We start from the raw sequence: 25720 nt of genomic DNA, 5'->3' as shown, positions 1-25720 counted from the left end.
GAGAAGTTATTCAAAACAGAGGTAAAGAATGTGGGGGGTAACAAAGGTTGCAGATTATTTCAAATATGCAATCAGTTTTGTCCCAAAAGCTAAGGCAATTTCAGTTTAATTTAGTCATTTTTTCTGAAAGCACAAGTTGTAAAAAAGCTATAGATTTATATATACATAAGATATGGATAAGAGGAGGCACATATGGAATACCATTTCCATGTCAGAGGCAAGGTAAAAGATCCACTTCTTAACAAACTAATAAAATTGCAGGGCAAGGACTGAAAATGTATATTTCTTTTTTCGCTAAAGGTTTGTTGATGAACTTTAATCTGCAGTAGGAAAATGAAGATGCGCTTTGGAGAACATTGTCTGATAGTTTTTCATTTGTTATATATCTGAAAAGAACGCGGTTCTTTTCTATGCCTTTGGTACCTATTATTGCCATGGGTAAATGTTCACAGCTGTGTGCTAACGTTCTCCTTACATATATCAACTTTGGTCGTCTTATCTTTTCTTTTGAAATAGATGATATATACATACTGGATGGTCCGTATTTTGACGAGAGGGCACATGCTTTTTATCAGTGAACGAAGAAATAATCAGAAACAGAGTGTGCGTCTTTCAGAGCATATTCTCTTCTTTTAATTATTACTTTTTATTTGTTTTCCTGCTAATTTTTTAATCATTCAGAATTATTTGTTAATTACTTTGTGACCGATAGCTCTCCGCTGCTGTAAAGTGAAATCCCCTTCACAGCCTCGCATTTGTCATAAAAATATGATGAAACATATTTGAGACATATGTAATTTCTTTGAAAACTTCAAGGATAGTTGTTTCGTTCTTGGTATTTTAAATTATTTTTTTCCCTCGCCAAATTCAGCAAGTCGCGCCGCTGACTGGCACGCGCCCTACTCAGAGTAACCTCGTTTCCTTGACAACGGCTGCAATTCGGCTCGCCTAGCTTTCCCTTCAGTGCCAACTTACTGTGAAACAAAGTATAGCACCAGCCCCTGCAGTAGAGTGCAAAAACCTTTGTCTCATGAAAATTGTTTTATAGAACTATGTTGTTAGATTTCAATGCAAAATATGATTCTACATACAATTCAGTATAACTTGCAAATTGCCATTTTTGAACTTTTGTTAGTCTAACTTTTATAAAAATGTCTATACATAACAAGTATAAACATTCATCTGAAAATTGTTTTTAATATTATTACATTCTGGTTTATTTTCTAAACGAATGGAAAAGGCTGTGTTCTATACAGTAAAATATAGAATCAGTAAAAACTTGGGTGTCCCGAAAAAAATGAAATTTGATGTTTCAAGTCACACACCCTCTTATATTTTTCCTTGTGTGTCAAAACAATTGTAAAAAAAGTTTCATATAATTTGAAAAATGGCATCCCGTGCCGACTTGCATCTGAAAGTGTGAATCAGCACTGTGTGTTAACTGACCACTGTGTGGCTGAATCGAAAAAAAAAACTTTTTTTTTTTAAGTTCGAAATTTCATGTTGATAAAACGTTGCCCTGTAGCCCCACATGTATCACAAAAATATTTATCCAAATTAAAAATATATTCAGTTGTCCAGCAGGAGGCCTAAAATTTATAATTTTTTTTTAACTTTTTTTTTCTGTATATTTCTCTAAAAACGTGAGGTAAATTTCAAGAAATTATTAAGCTGAAAAATTCAAACAGTAAAATAGGTATTTAGCATTAAATAGAAAAGTTTGCTCTCCTGCAATATTTGTTCCCCACATAGTACTCAAAGATAGGGATTTTTTCAAGTTTAAGGTAAATTGTTCATTTTAAATACACTGTTTTTGTATTATTCATTTGCAAACATTGATTTGAAAATGTGTTCGGTTAAAACTCTTTAACTCAGTATTTTATTTAAATTTATATGCATGTTTTTAAAAGATAAATAGAAAAAAAAATCAATTTTTTGAAGAAAATATTTTAGGCCTCCTGCTGGGGACACCTAAATAGTTTTAAAGTTTGATGAATATTTTTGTGGTACATGTGGAGCTGTAGGGGCAACATTATATCAACATGAAATTTCTAACTTCCAAAAAAAAAAAAGTTTTTTTCGATTCGGCCTTATACACAGTGCTGGTTCACTTTCAAACATGGGTTGCCATTGTTAAATTGACATGATTTTTTTTTACAATTGTTTTAACATAAAAGGAAAAATATAAGAGGGACTTGAAACATTGACATTCAATTTTTTTTTTTTTTTTTGACACCCTAATATATACTACATTCCTAAAATGAGTTTGAATACATTCTTACCTATTACAGAAACATCATATTCAATAGTAAAGAGTGCAGATTGCTTTAGTTGTTTCAGAACTTGCAAAGCTTCCTGGAGAGTAGCCCTAGCTAAATTGATGCCATCAACAGCTAAAAGTCTATCCCCAGCTTTTATTATTCCAGTTCTAAAAATTTCAAATCAGGATATATGAGTTACAAGGTTACATAAAATTCAAATGACAGTTAAAAAGTAAAAAGCTGTTCATTAGTTGATGAGTTAACAAATTGTCTCAACCAAAATTTTAGTTAAACAATTAAAAGTGTTTAATCAGGGTGGCCACTCTTCAGACAAACTCAAATTCCTTTAGATTTCCAGGTTTTCTAGAGTAACATTTCCGAAATTCCAGACACCACCAAATGTATTTCTGATAGTTTAATTTGATTTTGAAACATAACAAAGCCACTTTTTGCCCCCCGGCTATGCTTTTATATTTTTCCTGTGATACATAAGGCCATGCTTTGCATTTTTGTGTGTCATTTTTTCTTATGTTGCATGCTGTCCTTTTTGAATTGACTTTAAGAGGGGAAATAGTATCAAGGGAGTGGTGCAGGGCTCCCTTTAAAGTGGGATATAGAACATCTCCAAGTTTGGTGGGTCTGGGGGTTTCTCCGCTGGAGAAAATTTTGCAAAATAGAAATAAAACTCTGCATTTTGAAGCCTTATAAGGGGTAATTGGATTGAAAAAAATCTTGGGGGGAAAAAATAAGCTAATAATTTTTTTTTTAAAGTTATACTGTCACTTCAGAGTAACACTTTTCACTCCAGGGTCCCCCGCACCTACCACTTTTTGTGGTCTGACCAGTTGGATGCGACCCTGAAGAGAGTTCTGATTTTTTGATCCAGACCAGAAATAGAGCAATCCCTGCTCCCCCCCCCCAGAAGAATCGTTTCATTTGGAGGACTTTGACTATGAGCATGTTTAACGTCCCCCAATAACCATTAATGAAGAAGGTGGATCTTCGATCGGCTAGGATCGAACCTGGGACCCTCCAGTCACAAGTCCAATGCCTTACTGATCAGACTACCACAGCCTCCCTCAGAGCTACAGAAAGATATTCCAGGTTTATTTCTGGGATTAGATATCTTACTGTTGCTCTGAGGCAATGATATATTCTTTTGCAAATTAAGATAACGCAGAGTAAAAATTGTTTTGGGGTCTACAAATCAATGACAGCAGTCATTAGAGAGAAAGAGCGAGGGAGAAGAAAAGATTGTGCATTGTTACTAGCTTACATCAACTGTCGGTACAATTGATTTTGAGCAAAACATGCTTTAAAAAATTGCATACAGGTTTAGAAAATAGGTAACAAGAAAGTAATATGCTGCCCAGGCCGTAATATTTCCTATAAAAACATCTCATCAGGCAGTAAAGTGATCTTACGAGAAATGGGCAAAACTTCCCTCTAGTTCTCCACACACTTTTTCTTTTATTCAGACCTTTTCTCTACAATGTATGAGCCTGGAAAGTCTGAAATTTAATTTTGAACTGCTAGGGATTAAGATTGTTATTTTTTCCTAAAAAATCAATGCATAGTTTAGAGTGCTTTTGCTTTTACTTTTTGTTTGCTCATTGGTTGGATAATTTTTCCAGTTTTTTGTTTCATTGTTACATAAATTCATCAAGTATGGTGTAAACCTTACATTTAATAGTATTTTGCTGTACAAAAACCTTTTAGCTCTGTACTTCTTTTGCAATAGCATTTATTTCAACTCAGCCAATTTCATTTGAACACATCAAAACAGAAGATTCTTCAAAATATTTTGTCTATAACAATCCAAAATATCTATCTTTTGAAGTTACGCAAATTGGAAATAAACATTCCGAAAAGAAAGAAAAAAAATCACCAGGAGTAGATCATTCTGTTAGAGCAAAGGGGTGGGGAGAGTTCCCCCCCCCTTTGTTTTAGCTTCTAATTTGTTAAGATAATCATCAATTATTTTAAGTATTGACGCTGAATGCATAGCTCGTTTAGCCTATATTTTCATTTACATACATGCCCTAATAGCTTTCAGTTCAAAATAGTCATTTTAGACACATTTTCAGCATCCCAGTGACAGCTTTACTATTTGTATTTAAAGAATGATGTTTCTTTTTTTATTTTTTTTTCTCCCATCAGAAAAGAACATTTGCTATTCTCTTCATTTTCACTTCTGAACTACTCAAAAAAGAAAAAAAAAAGGGGAAAAAATCATGATTTTTTAAAAAGATTTTGGAAAGTGTGTTGTTGCTATATAAAGTCCTCCCAAAACTGGGGGTCATTGCCCCCTAGCCCCCCCCCCAAAAAAAAATCTGCCTTCTTTGAACCCATTCCAATAAAATATCTTTCTTCAGATCACAAAGTCCTCTCTAAAGCAAGAGCTTCCCCCAAAAATGAAAAAAAGAAACTTCAAAACAGCCCCCCCCCCCTAAAAATTTAAATGGTGCTGTCTCCCCCAGGGGGCAACCCTGCTTTAGATAAGGAGACCAAAACTGAACAACATATTCCAAATGAGGTCTTACCAAACTTCTATATAAAGGTAGAAGAACCATATTAGATTTATTTGAAATAGATCAAATAATAAAACCTTTGTTACTTGCCATGCTGCACTTGAAGTCTTGATTCATTGAAATACTCGGATCAATAACATTTTCGGCCACAGTGACTGAACCTTGTAAATAATAACTTGCATGCTTATTTCCATGACCTTAATGTAGCACTTGGCATTTCCCAACATTAACTACCATACCCCACTTACCTGCCTACTTAGTAATATGATCTAAATCCTCTCTAGAAGCTGTTTTATTTTTTCTTCATTTTCCACAATCCCCACAACCGCAATAACTTTGATGTCATCAGCAAAACAGGAATTGTTTCCAGAAATATTTTCATGAATACCATTCATAACAATAATAAACTAAAGAGGCCCTAAACTGACCCCTGAGGAATCTCGCTCAAAACATCACTCCATTTAGAATGATTTATCCTTATTTAGAATGATTATCCTATTCTCTGTTTCCTTCCAAGTAGTCAATTCCTAACCCAAAGTAAAATGTCTCCTTCTATTCCTATATCAGCCAGTTTGTTGAGAAAAGCAACATGTAGTACCTTATCAAAAGCTTTTTGAAAATCAATACAGCATCTACACACTATTTGTTATCTAAAGCCACAGTTTGATTACATTGTAAAAAAATTTTAAGTTTTTATTTTTGTGTGTGTGTGTGTGGATTTAAAGAAAATAATTGAATTCAGCTAGCACGACAATTACTAGTTTTCAGTATGCTCATAATTAAGTTAGTGTAACCACAACTAACCAACAAAAATTTCATAGCTATAAAATGAGAATTAGTTTATTCCATGACCTAGAACTGCAACATCACAGTTCATTAACAATCTATACTACAAAAATACCTAAACCATGCCCCTAACTAGTTATTTATCCTAAATCATAATATTTTTTTTGAAATAATATTGGTAAATTACCTCCCTTCTTGCAGCTGTGCTCCTGGAGAGAGCTACTTTCATTCATCCTTAGTTAGGCCATTGCTTACCAAAATATGGGAAGTGTGATCAATTCAGGCAAAGATGTTGAAGGAAAAATAGTTTTAGTGATGCAGATTTGGCTGATACAGAGATAGTTATGTGGATCTTTTTTTAGATTTTACGTTGATAACTGGAATGAATTTTTTCAAGTTGAACATCGGATTGGTTTTGTTATAAATGGATCTCAAGGTAAGATAATTTTAGTTATTGGCAGGTACTGTCCCGTGGATGGCTCATTATTCGGAACTTGTTTTCCTTATTAGTCGAGGCGAAACACCCTGCTTTTATTTTTAGGTTTAAGCTCTTGTTTATCGTTTATAGTTTAACATGTGGTGCGTTTTGCCCAATGATACTCTAAATTGCATATACTGGAACTTGGACACTCTTTTAGCTCATAGTTAAAATTTTTTGGCCTTTGATCATATTTATTGAATCCTCCACAGCTGATGAGCTCTGGATTCATACTTTGTCTTTTCCTATTAAATAGCTGCTAACAATTTTCCTTTTTCTCATCATTATTTTTTATGTAAATTGTTTAATATTTGGTATTTGGCTTGCATATTTTTATATTTACTTGGCTTTTTAGTTTTGCCTCATTGCGCATCTATGGGCTTATATATATATATATATATATATATATATATATATATATCAGGGATAGAAGTGACATTTGCCAAAAAAAATATAGGAAAATACAGGAATTTTCTGAAAAAAATATAAGAATTGGATGGAAAATATAGGAATTTTCTGCAAACAATATAGGAATTTTTATAGGAATATTTTGAAAAAAAAAAAAAAGAGGATATACAGGAATTTTTATAACAAGGCTGGCCAGTATGACATTTGTTTTCAAAATGCAATACTACTATTCGATTAAAAACATGTAATAACACTACCTGACATAAGTGCAATACATAAGCATAAATTAGTCTAAAATTACAATTCTGCTTTGTTCTTATAATCTTAAGCACTTAAGCATCTTGTGCATCCCGTGAATGACTAAATATGGCGACTATGTTTCACACGTAGCCGCTGATCCGGTAACTTTCCGGGTGGAAACAAAATGATAGCTCCAGATTTACCCTATTATGTTGTTCGTACATTTATTTTGTGATTTTGTGAATGAGCTGCTTTTGAGATGTGGAATTTTGTGAATGGGGCACTTTTACAATGCGTAAATTTGTGAAGGGGCCGCAAAACGGACCCAATTTGGGTCTGGAACGACCCCAAAGTGTTCATGTCTTTCCGACTTCCTCAATTCCTTTAAAATCGGGAACAGCTTTGCGTATTCTTTTTTGAAAACTTGGCTGTGCGGCCTCTTTGGAGGCATTATTATTAAAATGAACGTTTAGTTGATACGCGAACTGCAGCACCTACATTCTGCACAATTAAAACGAAAACAATCGAAGTTGAGATGAACTATCCCGCAAGTAGAAATAATTGCAGCCGTAGCCAAACACAAAGTTCCGAAAAAAGAAAAAAAGTCGTGCGAGTGGAGACCTGAAACGGTAAGTGGCCGGAGAGCCCTTCCTAGAATGACATCGTCAAAAGCTACACAGCGCATGTGCCCATCATGATCGCCCAAGTTCATCGACGCCGAGTTCAAAAGTGAAGTTTTGAGGACTTGCGCAGGAGCTTCATGGGCGCAGAATTGAGCTGCGCAGACGAGCTAAAGTCGAACGCTGCTCCACTCAGGAAGAAACACGGTACAGGGCTCCCAACACATTTTAGCTTTAGAAAAGGGTAAAAGAGGACCATTTTCAATTAAAAAGAGGACTAAAGAGGACCAGTTAGGATTAAAAAGAGGATCTTGGGAGGACCATTTATTTAAACCAAGGAAGCACCAAAAGGCAAATTAGCTGCCTGCTGCTAAATCCATGAAGATAATTTGTTAATTAACCATAATACTGAGATTTTTAATGATACAATTCCTTTATCATCTTCTGCACAACTGATCTTTTTATCCATTGAATAATAACATTATTTACACAAACATTTGGATGGGAGGGGGTGGGGGGAGGCACTTAGCTCAGCATTTAAGGCAGCCTCCTTAGAATTAAATAGGCAAGATGATACATTTTGAATTGAACCAGGGATGCTGGTAGTCCCACAGAAGGATAGATGAAGCTGAGCTTCATCTTTCCTTAGTTTAAAATTATTTTTGTGTTTTTTTGTCTTGTAATGCTTCTTAATAGCGTTATATCCCTTCACAACCGATATGAATCTATCACACATCAAACAGATCTACTGTATTCAAAGTTTTCCTAAAAACGTCTGAAATGCTCAATCACAAAGGGAAGTAGATCACATGAGGCTTAGTTTTGCAATTTTCATATTCAAAGTATATTTTCAAGAATCATAAAGCTTACATCAAAAAAATTACTCCATGATTGCAGGGCCATGAGTGCTTTGAACTTTTATGGGGGGGGGGGAACAAATCCCCCCCTTAGCAGGCATCATGCCGCCTGCCTTGTCTAGTTGTCAGAGTAGTCTGACTGCGACAGGAAGGTCCGGGTTCGAATCCCGGCTCGGGCAAGGACGTACTTTCTCTCTCTTGTCCTTTCTTTGTGTGAATGTGTTGTGCTGTGAATGGTTGCCTACAGGGCCCGATCAAGCCAAACTGGTGCCCAGGTCCTGAGTAGATGTTGGTGCCCCCCCCCCCCCTCCCATGAGAAAATCCGCACATTATTAAAGTCAATGTTTCATACTAGAAACCTTATATACTATAAACTACATTTTGAAGGAACACTACTACTTTTGAAAGGAAACCTGGGATTTGAATACCAGTCACCATTTTAATAGTCACCATACTAATCGCAGTTAAAATTGCCTTACCTTAAGACGAAAAAAAGTAAAAAACAATTTAAAACTTAAAAAAAAATTTCTAATTCTGACATCAAGCTTTAAAAAGGAGTCTTTCTGTCTTTAACAGAAGCAAATGTGTCGATCAAATAATAGAAATCTACGTTTGATGTCACAGAATTTTCAATGGTCAATAAGGAAAACGCCTGTAAATTTTCCAGAGAAACACAGCTTCTCAAATGATTTTTGATTCTTTTCAAAAATGAAAAGGAATGTTCACTGGAACAGCTGCTGATAGGCAAGGTAAGAAGAAACTGCAGGGCTGAATCCACATTTGGAAATGTATGTATAATGTTTAGTGATCTTATCCTTTTAAAACATTCTCTAAGAGAAAGGGTTATCTTTTGCAAAAATTTTAAAGTGTGTTAATTCTTCTGGAAAATGTTCATCTATGTCATCCAAGTATTTTTTTTTTGAAATTCCAGAGCTAAGGGACAACGACTTCTTTACTTTATGCGAAATGTTTTTAACCTTATGAGATTTTGAGTTGATTTTAAAAAAAATTGAGCCCCCTCTCCCTTAAAATTGAGAAAAAGTGAAATAAGCTCAAAAAAAAAAAAAAAAAAAAGCAAGTAAGTGAATTTACGCTAGCCTATTTTGGTGCCCCAAAATTTGTGGCGCCCAGGTCCGCGGACCCGCCGGACCGTGCGTTAATCAGGCCCTGGTTGCCTACCCTATAAACTGGTCCTTATGACATGTGTGGACTGTGGAAGTCGGACTTCACACCAAATGACAGTATGGTTGGAAAAATAAAGCAGCACACCCCAAATTGCCAGCCTAGCTGGCACATGACAACAACAACAGCAGGCATCATGACAATGTAATGATATACACAAATTCAACTTCATAAAATTACATAATTTAACTTTGTTTCATATACAAATGCTACTTTAAAATGTTATGTCCTCAACTATTTAAATTTAATATCCCCCCCCCCACAAAAAAACTGTAATAAACGAAAATAAGCAAATAATAATCAAAATTAAGTTTGGAAAACTAAATAAACTTGAATTAAACACAAAAATTATTGATTTTTTAGTTATTTAAATAAAAATTAAATCGAGTTAATCTGACGTAGCATGTCAAAATAACTTCTAATTGCCATAAATATAAAAATATTTATAAGATGCAAAACGATTGAAAGCTCACAGAAGCATATTTTCACGAACCAAGTTCAATGTTGGCATGTTTCCCATAAAACATTTATTTTCTACTAAATTAAACATAAAACATGCTAATCTAAGGTGGCATATGGAAAAATAACATTCGATTGGGCAAAATATTTCAATATTTACATGATTCAAAAATATTGAAATTTCAAACACAAAAAGCAATTTTCCACGAAGTCCGAGTAAGTTCAATGTTACCATGGTTTCCAAAATAATTCCTTCGTTAATTATTGAAATTAAATGAAAAATAAGCTAATCTAAAATAGCATATGTCAAAATAACTTCCAATTGTCAAATACATCAAAATGTTTACAAGATGCAAAAGGATTGAAATTTCAAATGCGAGAAGCAATTTTCCGCGAAGTCCGAATAAGCTCAATGTTACCATGGTTTCCAAAGTAATTCCTTCGTTAATTATTGAAATTAAACGAAAAATAAGCTAAACTAACGTAGCACATGTCAAAATAACTTCCAATTATGGAACACATCAAAATATTTACAAGATGCAAAAGGATTGAAATTTCAAACGCGAGAAGCATTTTTCAGCGAAGTCCGAGTAAGTTCTATGTTGCCATGGCTTCCAAAATAATTCCTTCGTTAATTATTGAAATTAAATGAAAAATAAGCTAATCTATAGTAGCATATGTCAAAATAACTTCCAATTGTCAGAAACATCAAAATGTTCACAACATGCAAAAGGATTGAAATTTCAAACGCGAGATGCAATTTTCCGCGAAGTCCGAATAAGCTCAATGTTATGGTTTCCAAAATATTTCCTTCGTTAATTATTGAAATTAAACGAAAAATAAGCTAAACTAAGGTAGCATATGTCAAAATAACTTCCAATTGTTGAACACATCAAAATATTTACAAGATGCAAAAGGGTTGAAATTTCAAACGCGAGAAGCATTTTTCCGCGAAGTCCGAGTAAGTTCAATGTTGCCATGGGTTCCAAAATAATTCCTTCGTTAATTATTGAAATTAAATGAAAAATAAGTTAATTTATAGCAGCATATGTCAAAATAACTTCCTATTGTCAAAAACATCAAAATGTTCACAAGATGCAAAAGGATTGAAATTTCAAACGCGAGATGCAATTTTCCGCGAAGACCGAATAAGCTCAATGTTGTTATGGTTTCCAAATTTTTTCCTTCGTTTATTATTAAAATTAAACGAAAAATAAGCTAAACTAAGGTAGCACATGTCAAAATAACTTCCAACTGTGGAAAACATCAAAATATTTACAAGATGCAAAAGGATTGAAATTTCAAACGCGAGAAGCATTTTCCCGCGAAGTCCGAGTAAGTTCAATGTTGCCATGGTTTCCAAAATATTTCCTTCGTCAGTTATTGAAATTAAACGAAAAATGAGCTAAACTAAAGTAGCATATGTTAAAATAGCTTCCAATTGTGGAAAACATCAACATATTTACAAGATGCAAAAGGATTGAAATTTCAAACGCGAAAAGCATTTGTCCGCGAAATCCGAGTAAGTTCAATGTTGCCATGGTTTCCAAAATAATTCCCTCGTTAATTATTGAAATTAAACGAAAAATAAGCTAAGCTAAGGTAAGCACATGTCAAAATCACTTTGGATTGTAAAAAGCATCAAAATATTAACAAGATGCTAAAGGATTGAAACCACAAACACGAAAGCAATTTTTCGCGATAAATCAAACAAAATATATATGTTCAGAAAATTGCACTATTAAAACAATATCCAATGATTTTTGAAAGAATTCAAGCAATAAAGAAACTTTTCGTACATTTTCAAGGTTTTCAAGCACTTGAAAAAAAAAGACCTTTTTTTTTCCAAGAACTTTTTAAGGTGTTTTATATGGGCGTACGAACTTGGTTTAACACGCGCTGCGGCGGTGTGTTTGGGTGTAAAGTGCTTGTTTAAAGTTGCAGCCTATTGCTCTAATACATGCCTCACAACAATAATGCAGCAACTTGTGAAAGCTTGCCAGGATGGCTTGTTGTTGGGGTGTTAATGATTGCAAAACAGCTGCGTTGGTTGGTGTGTTATGATTGCAAAACAGCTGCGGACTGCATAATTTGAACAACTATTTTAAATGTTTAAAAACTAAAACAATGTGCAAACTAGCTTTTGTGTAATAAATTTGTGACTATTGTATCAGTCAGTTTGTGTACATGCAGCATTGTTTGTGACCACATGGTTTATATGAATCTTAATTGTTTAGATGTTTTCTATTATCCAAGTTTTGACATGCTGTTCAGGCTTTCTCTGCACATATTTTTCTTCTTCCTTTCATCTAAAATAATAATCTATAACTGTAAAAGAGGCTGAACAATTTGAAAACCAATTTATTTTATAGTACATAACTGTCAAATTTTCTAACAACACTAAGTTTACATGTGATAAATCCAATTATAATCAGAGTTAATTTATACATTTAAAAAAAACTCTTCAAACATCAAACCCTGAGAATTTTGTAAAATATATACCTATTTGCAGGTCCACCAAATCTGACATGTGTAATTACCAGAGGGCGGGATTTTAACTTGTCTTGACAAACACCTCCTCGCAATGTAAATCCAAAACTTTCATTCTCTTTCTCAAGCTTTACTTGTATCACTTTTGATGACACACTTAACGATCCATCATATGCTACAAAACATTTTAAAGTAATAAAGCAAAAACTTAGAGAATAAAAATTGCACTGGACTTTACAACTTCAATAAATCAGACAGTATTTTAGCTTTTAAATTGACTAAATGCAATATATTTTTCATCATAATAATGAAAATGTGATGTTTCATTACAGTAATTGCTGTTCTTAAAAATATATCCAGATAATTTAATAAATAGCCTAGAAAACATTCCTCAAATGCTATAACCTGTCCAGAAAACCGGATATGTATACAATTTGTATACATAAACAAAAGGGAATTAAAATAAATAATTTTGACTCAAGCATGAATTGCATTATATGCAATAAATAACTTCACAGAATACTTAAAAATAAAATATGCTGCTTAATAAATAATACCAACTCATATTTCTTTCCCGAAAATTAAAAAGGTTATAAAACTAAGCAGGGAATCTTAATTAAGAATTTGAATTCATGGCTCCACATCATATTAACTTGACTACATGGGTTTGAAAACTCTTCAATGCAAACGAAAATATTACAACCAAACTTCAAAATAAGTCTGAATACATTAATTTGTCCAATATATTTACAAAAATTCACAGTAGTTACCTTTAGCCTTAATACAGAGCTTTAAACGTATCACAAAATTTTCGGCTATGGACCGCAACTCACTTACTGGTATATTATCCCATTACTTGCATAAGAATTTATTTAGGGATACCAAAGATTTATGAGGTTTAGCACACATCCTTGTCTCCAAGACCTTCTTGCATTGTTATAGGGCCTCAACGATCCCAATCTGTAATGCTTAGGGGTTAGATATATGCTAGTGAGAAGATATCACTTGTTTTTGTTGACCAAGTGATAAAGAGCAATCAAGAAACATATCACAAACTCATTTTGGAAGATGTTGTCTTACCTTGGTCACAAAAGTTCTTTGGAAACAAAGATAGACCTTCCAACAGATTCTGTACCTGCACACAAAGCTAAAAGCACTCAAGATTGCTGCAAGACACATTTTCCGGATTTCATTGGAGCTCAAAAATGGCCACTGTATTCAACAGATTTGAACCCAACAGATTGTTCCGTTTGGTCCATATCCGAGTATGAGAGCGTGTGCTAAACCTCATAAAACTTTGGCAACCCTAAAAAAATTCTTAAGTAAGGTATGGGATAAAATATCGGTTAGTGAACTGTGGCCCATAGCTGAAAGTTTTGTAACACGTTTAAAGCTCTGTATTAAGGCTAAAGGTAGCCACTTTGAAAATGCATAAATACATCAGACAAAATAATGTGTCCATATTTATTTTGAAGTTTGGTCCTAATATTTTCATCAGCAATAAAATTACAATGTATCATGCGTGTCCAAGTTATTTATTGTCATCCTGTACGTAGTTGAATTATTATTTTAAAAAACATAAGTAGCATTATCCTAAAAATTGCTATTAAGTTTATAAACTCACTAAAAAGAACTTATGATTCAATAGAAGAATTCAGAGAATTTCCTGAATTGTGCAGAATTTAGAAAAAGTAGGTGTAACATTCTGTTAGCTAGAAAACCTCAAGGTCAAACTCAATCATTCCTCATACAAAATTAATTCACACCGAAGGAATCAAATTACAATGAAAATGAGTTAAAGTTTCAATGCAATAATATGCTGATAAATAAATTTTTAAACTTACAGGAACCTGGTACTTCATATTCTATTTCTAATGTCACTTTATTACCAGCATTTTTCAGCAAATTAGCAATTTCTTCATGTTTGAGTTTACAAGTGCGAATTCCATTAACAGAAATAATATAGTCCCCAACTGCTAAAGCATCGCTCCTTTATAAATAAAAGAGAAAGAGAATTTAATAAAGCAATGATTTTTTTCATACTAGAAAACAATCACATTATGTATTTAAAAAAAAAATATGCATTCAGGGAGATAGTTTATGAACACTTTATAAGAAGAGATTTTAAAAAAGTTAATGAACACTATGCTAATAGCAAATTTAAGAACACTATGTATGGTAAACACACCAGTAGTGGCCAATGCTTAATAGTGCCTCAGTAATGGCTACTTCAAGGTTTATATTTGAAAAAATAAGATGCCAGGATTCCCAATGGCTTCAAATGTGCAGTAGGTAACACCTACTGCACATGTGATGCAATTTGGAATCGATTGGGAAACCCGGAATCCTATGTTTTCAAATATAAACCTTGAAGTGACCACTACTGGTATGTTTACCTTAAAACATGATACTACGTGTCATTACAAAGGACACAAAATGGCATAATTTTCAGTAAATACTGGAAAAGTTTTTTTTTTTCTTCTAGAAAAATTATTTTCATGAATAAGGTTGCATGCAATATGAAAAGCTATTGAACTTAGCAAAAAAGAAAAAAAAAAAAAAAAAAAAAAACACCAATATAGTGTATATAGTGTCAAAATAAATGGGTACCTTAGCTACAGTATAAAACATATAGAAAATGTCATCAATGATACTTTGATGTATTAAAAGCTAGGGACAGTTAAAATTCTGAATTTTTTTACTTAGACCAGAATTTGCCATTAAAAAAATTATGTTTTATCAATAAGTTGCTTCTATTATTGTCAAAGAAAAAAAAACATTCCATAGCTAGTAGCTGATGGATAAAGAAAGCAAGATATTGAAGTGCATTTTCTCCATATGAAAACTATTTTAAAAGGTTACAAAATGAAGAATTCCAAAAGCCATGATCATTTATGAGGAAAGTAATTTGCCCTCTTTCATCAACTTTATCTTAGTATCTAAACTCATGAGTCACAGAGGAGTCCTTTTATGAACGGCTTTTCATAGTGCAAATTGCAAAATCTAACTGAGTTTAAGCAACATGGTTTCTGTATCTCATTCCCTCTGGAAATTCTGCAACCAATTTCATCAGAGAAATGACTCAATTGGAAAAAAAATTATCAAGAACAAGAGAAAAATAAACAATCATTTCAATTACATTATTATAATTGGTCACAAAATTTGACATCAGTTGTTGACATAATAAATGAAATGCTTGAAGTAAATTATAAGAGAAGGATTTACTTATGAGAAGTTCCCTCAACTTTGACAACCCTGATGAAACATTTAGGACAATACTATACACTACTACTTTTGGTGGCTCTTAACCTCCCCCCCCCCAAAAAAAAATACATACTACAGAATTGAAGAATTTCTACACAAAAAAAGTACATGTTTTAAAGATACAGACGCTTGCACTCTTTCAGCATCTATAACCTTTTAACAAAATTTTGCATTAGTGTCTGAGGGTGACGGCATTAATTTCAGTAATAATCTTAATCTACCAAACTTACCAGACAAAGTTAAATGTATTACAAAATCAAACTATTTCTAGTATCTTTCAAATATTACAGAATTAAAACTTTTTGAGTTTTACACACAGAAAATTGAAATATTTTGAACTAAAGTAAGAAATAACAACGTCAAAAAGCAAATTGCAGATTACTGCAGACACATGTTTTGGCGTTACAAGGAAAAGCCTTTTTCAATGCAAAAAGTAATGATCTTATGGATGAAAAGACATCTGAAGTAATCTGCAATTTGTGCTTTTAGACGTTGTTATTTCTTACTTTACTTTTCAGCACAAAGATCTTTATTTATCTTATTTTGAACTATATCAAAAAAATGACTTTTAATTGCATTTCAGAGAACTATGTTCAATATTAAGAAAATAATTTTAACTAATTAAAAATGTAATTTGATCTTTACAACTAGTGCTCAAGGGTGGATCCAGAAAATCCATTACTTACTCTTTATGGTGTATCCTAATTTACACATGCGTGCATACACAAGCAATATCAAACAGTCAACTTTCTTTTTGAAGATAAAAACTGGAGAAATGCAACATTTTGATTTAAAACAAATAAAAAGAAATAGACATTTAGCCAAAGATGAGGAGGGGGTTCCGAATCTAATTCCTTCCTTATACACAGACAAGGCTATTCTAAAAATGCGTGAATTTAGGAAAATTCCTGAAAAGAGTTCGAGACATCACCACAAAAGTATTCTAATATTGCATCTCATAACATCATCAACGCACATCTAGCATTGCATTTTTTGAAGCTTCGATTTCAAAAAAACTAAGAAAGAGAAGACAGTATCCCTTCCCCCAATGTAATCAAAGGTGACCTAAAATTGTGCTTTAGTTCAATTTCAAAACTTTCCCAGGGGAGTGCACCTGGAGAGAACTTCAACCTACAATCACAGTTTTAAACTTTTATTTCGAAAAATGTACAGGGTAATGAGAAATTTTCAAAACTTTTCCAGGAGGGCATCTGAACTCCTCTCCTCTAACATCACCAAAGATTGCATACAATTGCGTTTCTTAGGATTTAAATGCCGAAATTCCAGGGGAAAATCCCAAATTTCTCTATTCTTAATGTCACTGAGGAACATTTCAAGCTCTGTGTCCTTCTTTAAATACTGATTTGAGCTTACTCCACCCCTCCCCTACCTATCACACCACCATAATGTGGTAAATACAAGAGTTTAATCAAAATTTGAAACCAAAGCTAGTTTTTTTTTTTATTATTGTTATTTTTAGCAGTAGCACTTGAACGTATGAATTCATTGACTAGAACAATGGTGCACTCAGAACACATGAAGAAAGAGTAAAATATAAAAATGAAACAAAGTAAACTACAAAAATGTAAAATGTAACAAAAAATGAAAAGGTAGAATCTACAAATGTAAAATATAAAATTGAAAAATTGTAAAAACATAAAACTCAAAAGCTGAAAATGTACAAACATAAAATGTAACAAAAACTAGCCAAAGTAAATAAAATATAAAATGTACCATCTAAAAAACTAGACACGTAGCCAAAGCTAGTTGGCTAGTTGGAACAGTTGAGGCTGGTTACAAAGTGAAAATGTAGATTTCAAATAAAATTTAATACTACTGCACAAAACGTTATTTTGAACAGGTTACAAACAAACTAGAAGCAATATGTGTGGTTAACATGCTATGCTAATCATTTTCACATCATTAATAGGAGAATTACCACTGTTTGCTTTTGGCAAGTTTTTGAATATTTCATTGTAACTAGTGAAAAAGTGCTCCTCAGGTCAATATGAATATCTATCTCTACTCAATATTTCTACTTGATGCCTTCTAATACTGCAAATACAGATTCACAGGGACATGTAGAGAAGAACTATATAAAAAATGGCTGTAATGTAGATAATATTTATATGTGATCTCAAAACTGAGTAAATTATAGTAAAGTCAGTTTTACTCTCTTACTTTATTTTGTGAATACATTCACGCATCCTTCCCCCTTTGAAATTCTTCCATGCCCCCCTACGGGAGCACACTACTTAGGTTGAAAACCTATCATCTCTAACTTCATTTTGACTTATAAATAATAATATGCTTAAAATTAACAAACAAATTGATAATCCCAAAAGATCTCATGGCTTAAGGGAGGGGCGCTTGCCCCTAACGCCCTTCCCTTGTATCCAAGCTTGCTAGTCCTACAGACAAAGGTTTTTTAAAAGGGAGGGGGGGGGGGTTCAAAAATACGAGTAAGCACAAATCACAGATTTGCACAAAACCAGATAAATCTGAACTAAGGACTTAATAACAAAAAAAATTTTTGGCAGCTGAAATTTCTTGCATGAAATGTAAAGATGAAGAAGAGAGACAATGGGGCAGATCATAGATTTAGGTGTAACTAGAAAAACTAAATTATGTTTCAATAAGAAAAGGTTTTGTCTCCTTTTTGTTAATTTTAAAAATTACAAAAAAAAAAAAGCATTTTTTTTTTTTTTTTTTTTGAGACACAAAATGAGTTGCCATTAAATCTCGCTTCTAAAATTCATAGCTTAAAATTATAAATGTTAGAAAAGAGTAAACAGTCATGAATTTATTTTTAGAAACAATGTACAATATAAATATCTAAATGAGGATCTTATAAAGAAATGAGCTGATCTCGTGACAGTGGTGTAATAATGGAAAAAAAAGAGAGGGTCATTTACTAGTATGAGTATGTTACAAGTTAAAAAGTACAAGGACACTAGTATAAAAAGTAGAAAGTAGGGGGATATCATCTGCCTTGCTTAACACCACTACCATGACAAAAAAAAAAAAGTAAATTTGCCTTTAACATCACTTGTGACATCATAGTATTACATCTTAACTGGACAACATAACTGTGACAACATCTTAACTGGAGTATCAACAAATTTTGGATAATTGCAGTAAAATCAGATAGGTTTTTATCATCAAAGAGAAAGAAACAGAATAAAAAAGAGGGTAAGGAAAAGCAAATCAGTACGAAGTGTCTGCAAGGTTTTATTTTCTTCACCTGACTCCTTTAGATTATTAGTTTGTCCTCAAAGAATTTCAAAATTTTAATACAGAATGCATACCTGTGTGCAATGCCTCCAGGTCTCAAATTAGATATCTTGGGTTTTGAATTTTTATCGACGCCACCTGAAAAATGAACGTTTTGTCATAAATATAATGACTGTATTCAATTAGACATGCAAAACAATTGATTAAAAATAATTACATTAAAAAAATTAAATGAATAGGAAAAGAAAATTTATTAATCATTTAGGCAATGATATATGATGACAAAAGTTAAAATACATTAATAATTGCTGCATGAAAATGTTCAGCATTCTCAACATTAAACATGATTTTAATTCAAAATAAAAACTGTACAGTTTAGTATTTCTAATTAACAAGCAGAGTAAATGATGTTGCGTGGGCAGTTAATAATTATGAGAAGCAATAGCTATGTATTTATTATGGGAAGAAAAGGCCCTCAAAAGGTGGTTACGAATCCAGTTTCATCCCTGGCAACAAAACAAAAACAGTATTCATAAAGAACAAAAAATATTAGTTAAAAAACCAAAATGCGAAATTGGAGTCTTACTAGTTAAAAAGAGATTTCACTTTTTTCTTCGAAAATAGCATCTAAAAATGGTGATCACCACAAAAAGGGAAAACATTTAAAAGGATTTCAGTTGATTTCTTAGTTGAAAACTAATTCTCATCTGACACTTAAGAGCATTTCTTTAAAAAAAACAGTTTTTAGTAAAAAGAAATCACTACTTGTGCACACAAGAGGATTGATTCATCAGGTTTCATAGCTGCATAGAATTTCCTGTAAAAAGAACAGCTGGAATTGAAAAAAACAAAGCGCTTGTTTTCAGAAATAGTTGAATAGTTTACAGTTATTTCAATTTTATGTTTTGTAATTTATTTTATCTGAAGACGCTTTAAGTTAAAATATCTGAAAGTATCATGTCAGCTATAATTCCGTAGCACTGTTCATAACTACAAGCTTCCAGCCACACTTTCCAAATTTAACTACACTACTGCTACCCCCCCCCCTCCGACTTTGAGAAATAAGAGGTATGTATGCAATGTGTTGCTTTTTTAATGTAAAGCATACTGAGTACATCCAACTCCCCCCCCCCCCCCCGGGGGGAAAAGGCTGAAATGACGGGCATAATATGTTCTACTACAAAATTTCTTATATATAAATCCGGCATGCCTTTAAAACTTCCAAATATCATTCCAATCAAGTTGTGTGACTTTGCACATTGAACACATACAACACAGAAACAACAAACATATGGTATATAGATAAACTTGATACCTGAAATAATAAGTCCAAGAGTAGTTCCTTCCTTCTTTTCTAGTTCAACAAATGAAATTCCTTTTCTGTCTTCTGCAATACCAAATTGTTTTTAAAATAAGGACTTGACAATACATATATTCACAAAATATTCTTAGCTATGACCTTTTAATATTAACTATGCATGATTTAATTAGTTATGAATACAGAAAATAATTAATTGAATATCTAAGCTTTTTCTGTCAAAACATTCACAAATAGAAGTTGAAAATATCAGCTTTCGGGGGCTACAGCTTAAATTCTCATACTCAGCGTTTGGAGGAGAGGCCCCCCTCTAAGCTTTATATCTTCTTTTCTATATAATTTTCAAGGATAAAAATGATAAGAAATGATAAGAAATGTCAATGAAAACCCCGCCATCAGAACTTAAGCGCCTGACTTCTGTTTTAAAAATCAATTTTTATTACACTTTACAGGGTTGCCACGGAAGTTCAAGAATGAAATTCCCTGACATTTCCAGGTTTTCCAGGTGGTTTTGAGAAAAATTCCAGGTTATTGATCTCCACCTTCATTTTGCAACATTAATATATACATCTCAAATTTTGATAAAACTTACCTCTTTTTTAAACTTTACAAAAAATGGTTACCAAATTTAATTTACTCAAGCTGAAATAATCAAAAATATGTACTAAGGGTGGTTCATTTTTTTTTTTCTCTCAGCTCGAGTCTAAGACACCCCATATCTTTTTTTTAACTTACTAATAGTATTGTGCTGTAAAAGTTTTAGCTTCTTACTCAAATTTTAAGAGGGTGCTCAATGACCCCTTAATTTAACATTAGCTCTAGCATAGAAAAAGTCACAAATTTAGAAACATTTAATTTCCTCAGCTGTTTTTTTTTTTATGTAAGTAATTATTTTATTGCAATGAATATGCATATAACTCGTGTAGATTATAGTATGTAACATTGTTTTTTTCAGTTCAATGTATTTTTTTAACCCCCTCCTCATACTTATGAAGTTTGAGGGAGGGGGTCGAGCACCCTCTTTCAGTTGGAATAGGAAATTAAAATTCTTCCAGTATTTTACTATCCACATGTCTAAAAACATTGAGTGGTGTCCTGTTTTCTAGGAGAAACCTTTTTTTAAAGTGTATTTTTGAACTACCCTAATGTACTAACACAAGTGAAGCAAATGACTGTAATAAACATTTAATGTAAATGTTGCATATCTAATTTTCAATAGCGAGGAGCCACTGCCTTACATCAAGTGAAAGAACTGCAAAATTAACAATTGTGGCATCTGTATCACAAAAATAAAGTTAATTGCTAAAATAATCTGAACAAAAAACTTATGAAACCTAAACTTTTTCTATTATTGCCTTCTACCCCTCCAATCCATTGAACTCAAAGCGCTTTTAAACTTTGGCCTGTAAAAAAATCATGCATCTTTTAGTTTCACATATTTCCCCTGTTTGTTGCTCATAAAACAGGAGTGCTCCCCCCCCCCCCAATATTTCTGAACGCCTTAGCGCTTTTTTTTTTAATTTTTAACACTCTTTTTTTATTTATTTTTTTTACCTATTTATTTATTTTTAATTAGTATTGTTTTGAAAGAAATGTGTGCTCGCTCCCCAATAATATACACACACAGATGAAAATAATAAAGTAAAATAATATGAGTAAATAATTTGAATAAAAATAAAGTAAAATAAGTAATTAAAAAATCCCCCCCCCCCAAAAAAAAAAAAAATTTGATGGCGCAACTTGCGACATAATCACTCCTGTGGGCACCCTGTCATAAAGTTAAATTTTGAGCATTGATCAGAAACTTCTCTGATGTGCAGATTTTTTTTTAATCGGATTACTTTTATTTAGAAAGAAAGAAGCGTATTGGAAGTCTTTAAAGATCACTACCAAAATACTAAAAGATTAGCGATACTTCTGTAAAAAAGAAACTTTCTAAGTTTAAAATTGTCTAATGAACTAAATTTACAAAACAAAATTGTTTAGAATAAAATACGATTTCGTTAATTAATTTAAAGAAATAATATAAAATATGAAAAGATTATTGCAGCTCATTAAAAACTTCAGTCGCACTCGCAGACAAAACAATGTACTGTGCATCATAACAACTTCAGAACTGCTGACGTAAACAAGCAGCGTTTAAACAGAGCCCGCTCAAAGGAGGAAGAAAAGAAGTACCTTCTGCGCATGTCCGCCGCGGACTGCTATGGCGCACGCGGCAATGGCAGAGAGTTGATAAAAAGAACTGCTGCAGGGGGAAGAAGAGAGAGGGGAATGACAAAATCACGAATGGGAAGGGAATGGCGGCGAAAAAAAACAAAGCTGAAAGTTTTTTTTTTTTTTGACGTCACAGACTGCAGGCTGCGCAAGAACGATAGGAAATATGCAATTTTTCATTTTCCCTGACATTTCCCTGATTTTCAGCCATTTTCATTTTCCCTGACAATTCCAGGTTTTCCCGGTGCGTGGCAACCCTGCTTTAGTTAAAATGTTTACACATAAAACTAAAAAATGCAGAGAGTTGAGTGGGAATTAATAGAGCAAGAGTGTCAAGGAATTGTAGTCAAATTTTATAGGAAATAATTATTTTTAAGTAAAAATAACTTTACACTAAAATTGATATGCTAAAGATGCCACTTCACCCAATGTCATTGTCAGAAAGATAGCATGAAGAAAGTTTATTTATGGTGTAATGAAGCTCTTAGCTTCAGTAAATTTTTGAGGCAGCCAATGAAAGGCAAGCTTGAAGTGCTCCGTTCTGACACAGTGGTACAGAATGTGTCCGCCTGCCTCAACTGAGATTCGCACTGCAGAGAAGATTTTCCTCAAAACAAAGAAATTTTTTTCCTCATAGCGATTTCTTTCTTTGAGGTAAATTTTGATGCGCTTTTAGGTATCCCCCCCTCCCAACCCCCCTGAACGAATAAATGTTAACAAAGAGACTGCATAGCTTTAGGGGAGAACGGGGCTAGTATGCGAAGGGGTAAGTGTGTGAGTGTTAAATAATTGTCTTGTTTTTGGTTTTACAGCTCTGAGTGAGCTGTCACGTAACCAAAGACCATATAGCTTCCCATAAGACTGGACACTTCCGTAGAGATTAATGCTTTTGCGTTTTCTCCTACTTTAAGGAAAGTTAGTTATCATAGAAAAAACTTTACAGGCGAGTTGGCGATTCAATTTTGGCGGGAAAAAGGTTTTATACTGTGTGCAGTGTTTGTTTGCCAAGTACTGCTACTGCGCGTTGTGCATCGTATGCCGTGATCAGGTCCCTCTCCTTTCCCTTCTAGCAAAGGGTGGTAATTACATGGGTATTTAAGCCTCAGAGAGGGTCATTAGGAAAAAATGAAAGCAAATTAAAAAAAACAAAACAAAAGTAACACAGGGGAAGTTTTTTGTATCAATTAAAACCCTCGATCCATCTCTTAAGTGGCGACACGCTCCAGCGTCCGCCATTTTGTGTCGTTCCGCAACTTTCTCCCTATCTCAATAGTAGAAAAGTACAGAGTTTCGCTCATTGAAAAGTATCTTTTTATCAACGAATGTTAGCAGGTTTTTAAGTGTAACTTATGTAACTGACAATATACGTACAAAAATGTTGAATTTTATCTTAGTAAAATGTATTTTTTATTATTAAACCGCATATTAGTAAAAATGTGTTTCGAAGGAATTTTCGATATTTTTAAGAGTATTTTTTTTTTTACCACAAAGACCTTCTGAGTTACAAATTACCTGAAGTGTTTTGAATATGTGATTTATTATTAGAAATTTGGTGTAGTAGAAAAGTAGTGAGCTAAATTATAACTATGTTATAAATTGTTTGTAACTTGAGCAAGAGTTTGAACTTATTCATGTAAAGCAGTATCATTTATGTTACTAATGTGTGTAGTTTTCTTATGAAAAATTATTCACATCTAAAAAATTACAAAATTTCTTTTTGCCTTAGGTAATAAGGTTTTTTTTTCAGCAGGACTCCTCCCTTTTTTTTTTTTTTTTTTTGCATTTTACCAAACTTGCTTGTTTTTCATGACGATTTTACGTTAAAAAATGCCTTTCATTCAAACCAGATTTTTAAAATACTACTAGTTCTTAAAAAATCAAAAATCAACAAACTCATAATTAAGTGTTTTAACCAGTTTTAAATCAATATTAAAAAATAATAATAATAATTGAATCATTTGATACCAATAGGAATTCAAATAAAAGAGTGCAGATTACATCTTTGACGAACTGTTATAAATTGCTATAATGAATTTTAATAAATCAACAGACACTAGAATAAATCATATATTTTTTTTTATTGAAAAATTTTCACGTCGAAGTAATAATTAAACAAAAACAGCATTTTTCCGGACCAAAAAAAAAAAAAAAAAAAAAAACTTCAGATAATTGTATAAATTGGCTTCAGTTACATGTTACTGCAATCTCAAAGAAGCTTAATTTTTTAATAAATAATTTCACATTTTTAATATCTTGAGATTTTAGCACAAAATAGATGAATAATTAACTTGGCAACACACTGAAACTCATGGCTATGACACAATTAAAAGCAAAACTATGTTTTCTTAAAATAATTTTGCTACAGTTATTGAGACATTTTGAAACTAACTAAACAATAGAAAATTTACATTAGAAATAAAATAATTAGCATATTTAAATTTTCACGGCTTTGTTCTCTTAAACTCAGAACTATCAGTTTTGAAAACAGGGCAAATATTTTACCGCTGCTAGCAATTTATTAGGTGCCGTTACATAGTTAAGCTTTACAATATTTGAAGGAACTATATATGATTTTAGGGAATACCCTTATCATACCATAAAAATCAACAAACTATCAGACAACTATCCTATCCAGCAGCAGTTTTCTTCTTCCTTCATTTCTTTTACCCATAGGTAAACGATACAACTTGTGACCCGATTTTGAACTGTTGGAACATCCAAATGCACTACACCAAGGCATCTTCACATTTAAGATAGCTTTTGATGAAAATTACGAATAGCAAAGAGAAAATATCTAGTATTCCGCACAGTGAAATCACACAGGCAGCGACACAAAATGACGGACTGAGCCCACGTGATTGCCCACCTCCAATCGCAGTAGGAAGCGGCACGCAGTGCATAGATCAAAGTGTGTCGCCACTTAAGAGACGGATACAGGGCTTTAGTATCAATAACAGGCTGTTTACAAAGATGCAAAGAGTAAAATTAAGATCTCTTTCATTTATTTTTTTGCTATTTAATTTATTTTAATTCTCCTTTTTTATTGCATATTTATTTTTATTAAATTCATTTACTATGTATTTATTTATTTTTGAAGCGAGTGCCGAGATGATTTTCATTTTTGTTACAATTGTTCAACTTATAAGTTTTATTTCTCTAATCGCATTTTGTAATTTAATACATGACGACAAGTCATGTATTAAATTGAAATTAAGTTACAATTACAATAAAGATGACAAAGTAGCATAATGAAAAATATGTAAACATAATGTGTTTAAGTTCAGGAAAAAGTGTTTGAGCAAAAACGTGGGCTTATAATCTGTCGACGGTTTGGGAAGGGTCATGATCGATGAGTTTTTCTCAATTTGCCAACTT

The 25720-nt window shown here is 32.7% G+C and overlaps 1 protein-coding gene across 1 annotated transcript in view; it reads right to left on the bottom strand.

The window, feature by feature from the left end:
- The window catches only part of LOC129218821 (glutamate receptor-interacting protein 2-like), a 186614-nt gene that overhangs the window by 44210 nt on the left and 116684 nt on the right, over window positions 1-25720 (bottom strand). The window contains exons 3-7 of the mRNA XM_054853143.1: window positions 20126-20197; window positions 18885-18948; window positions 14157-14302; window positions 12325-12487; window positions 2283-2428 (exon numbers count right to left, since the gene is read on the bottom strand). Coding sequence (XP_054709118.1) covers window positions 2283-2428; window positions 12325-12487; window positions 14157-14302; window positions 18885-18948; window positions 20126-20197 — 591 coding nt within the window. The remainder of the gene's footprint in view (window positions 1-2282; window positions 2429-12324; window positions 12488-14156; window positions 14303-18884; window positions 18949-20125; window positions 20198-25720) is intronic.

This window comes from Uloborus diversus, chromosome 3 (assembly GCF_026930045.1).
Source record: "Uloborus diversus isolate 005 chromosome 3, Udiv.v.3.1, whole genome shotgun sequence".
Lineage (NCBI taxonomy): Eukaryota > Metazoa > Arthropoda > Arachnida > Araneae > Uloboridae > Uloborus > Uloborus diversus.
The sequence above is the reverse complement of the archived record's forward strand: the minus strand, read 5'-3'. Positions and strand labels throughout refer to the sequence as shown.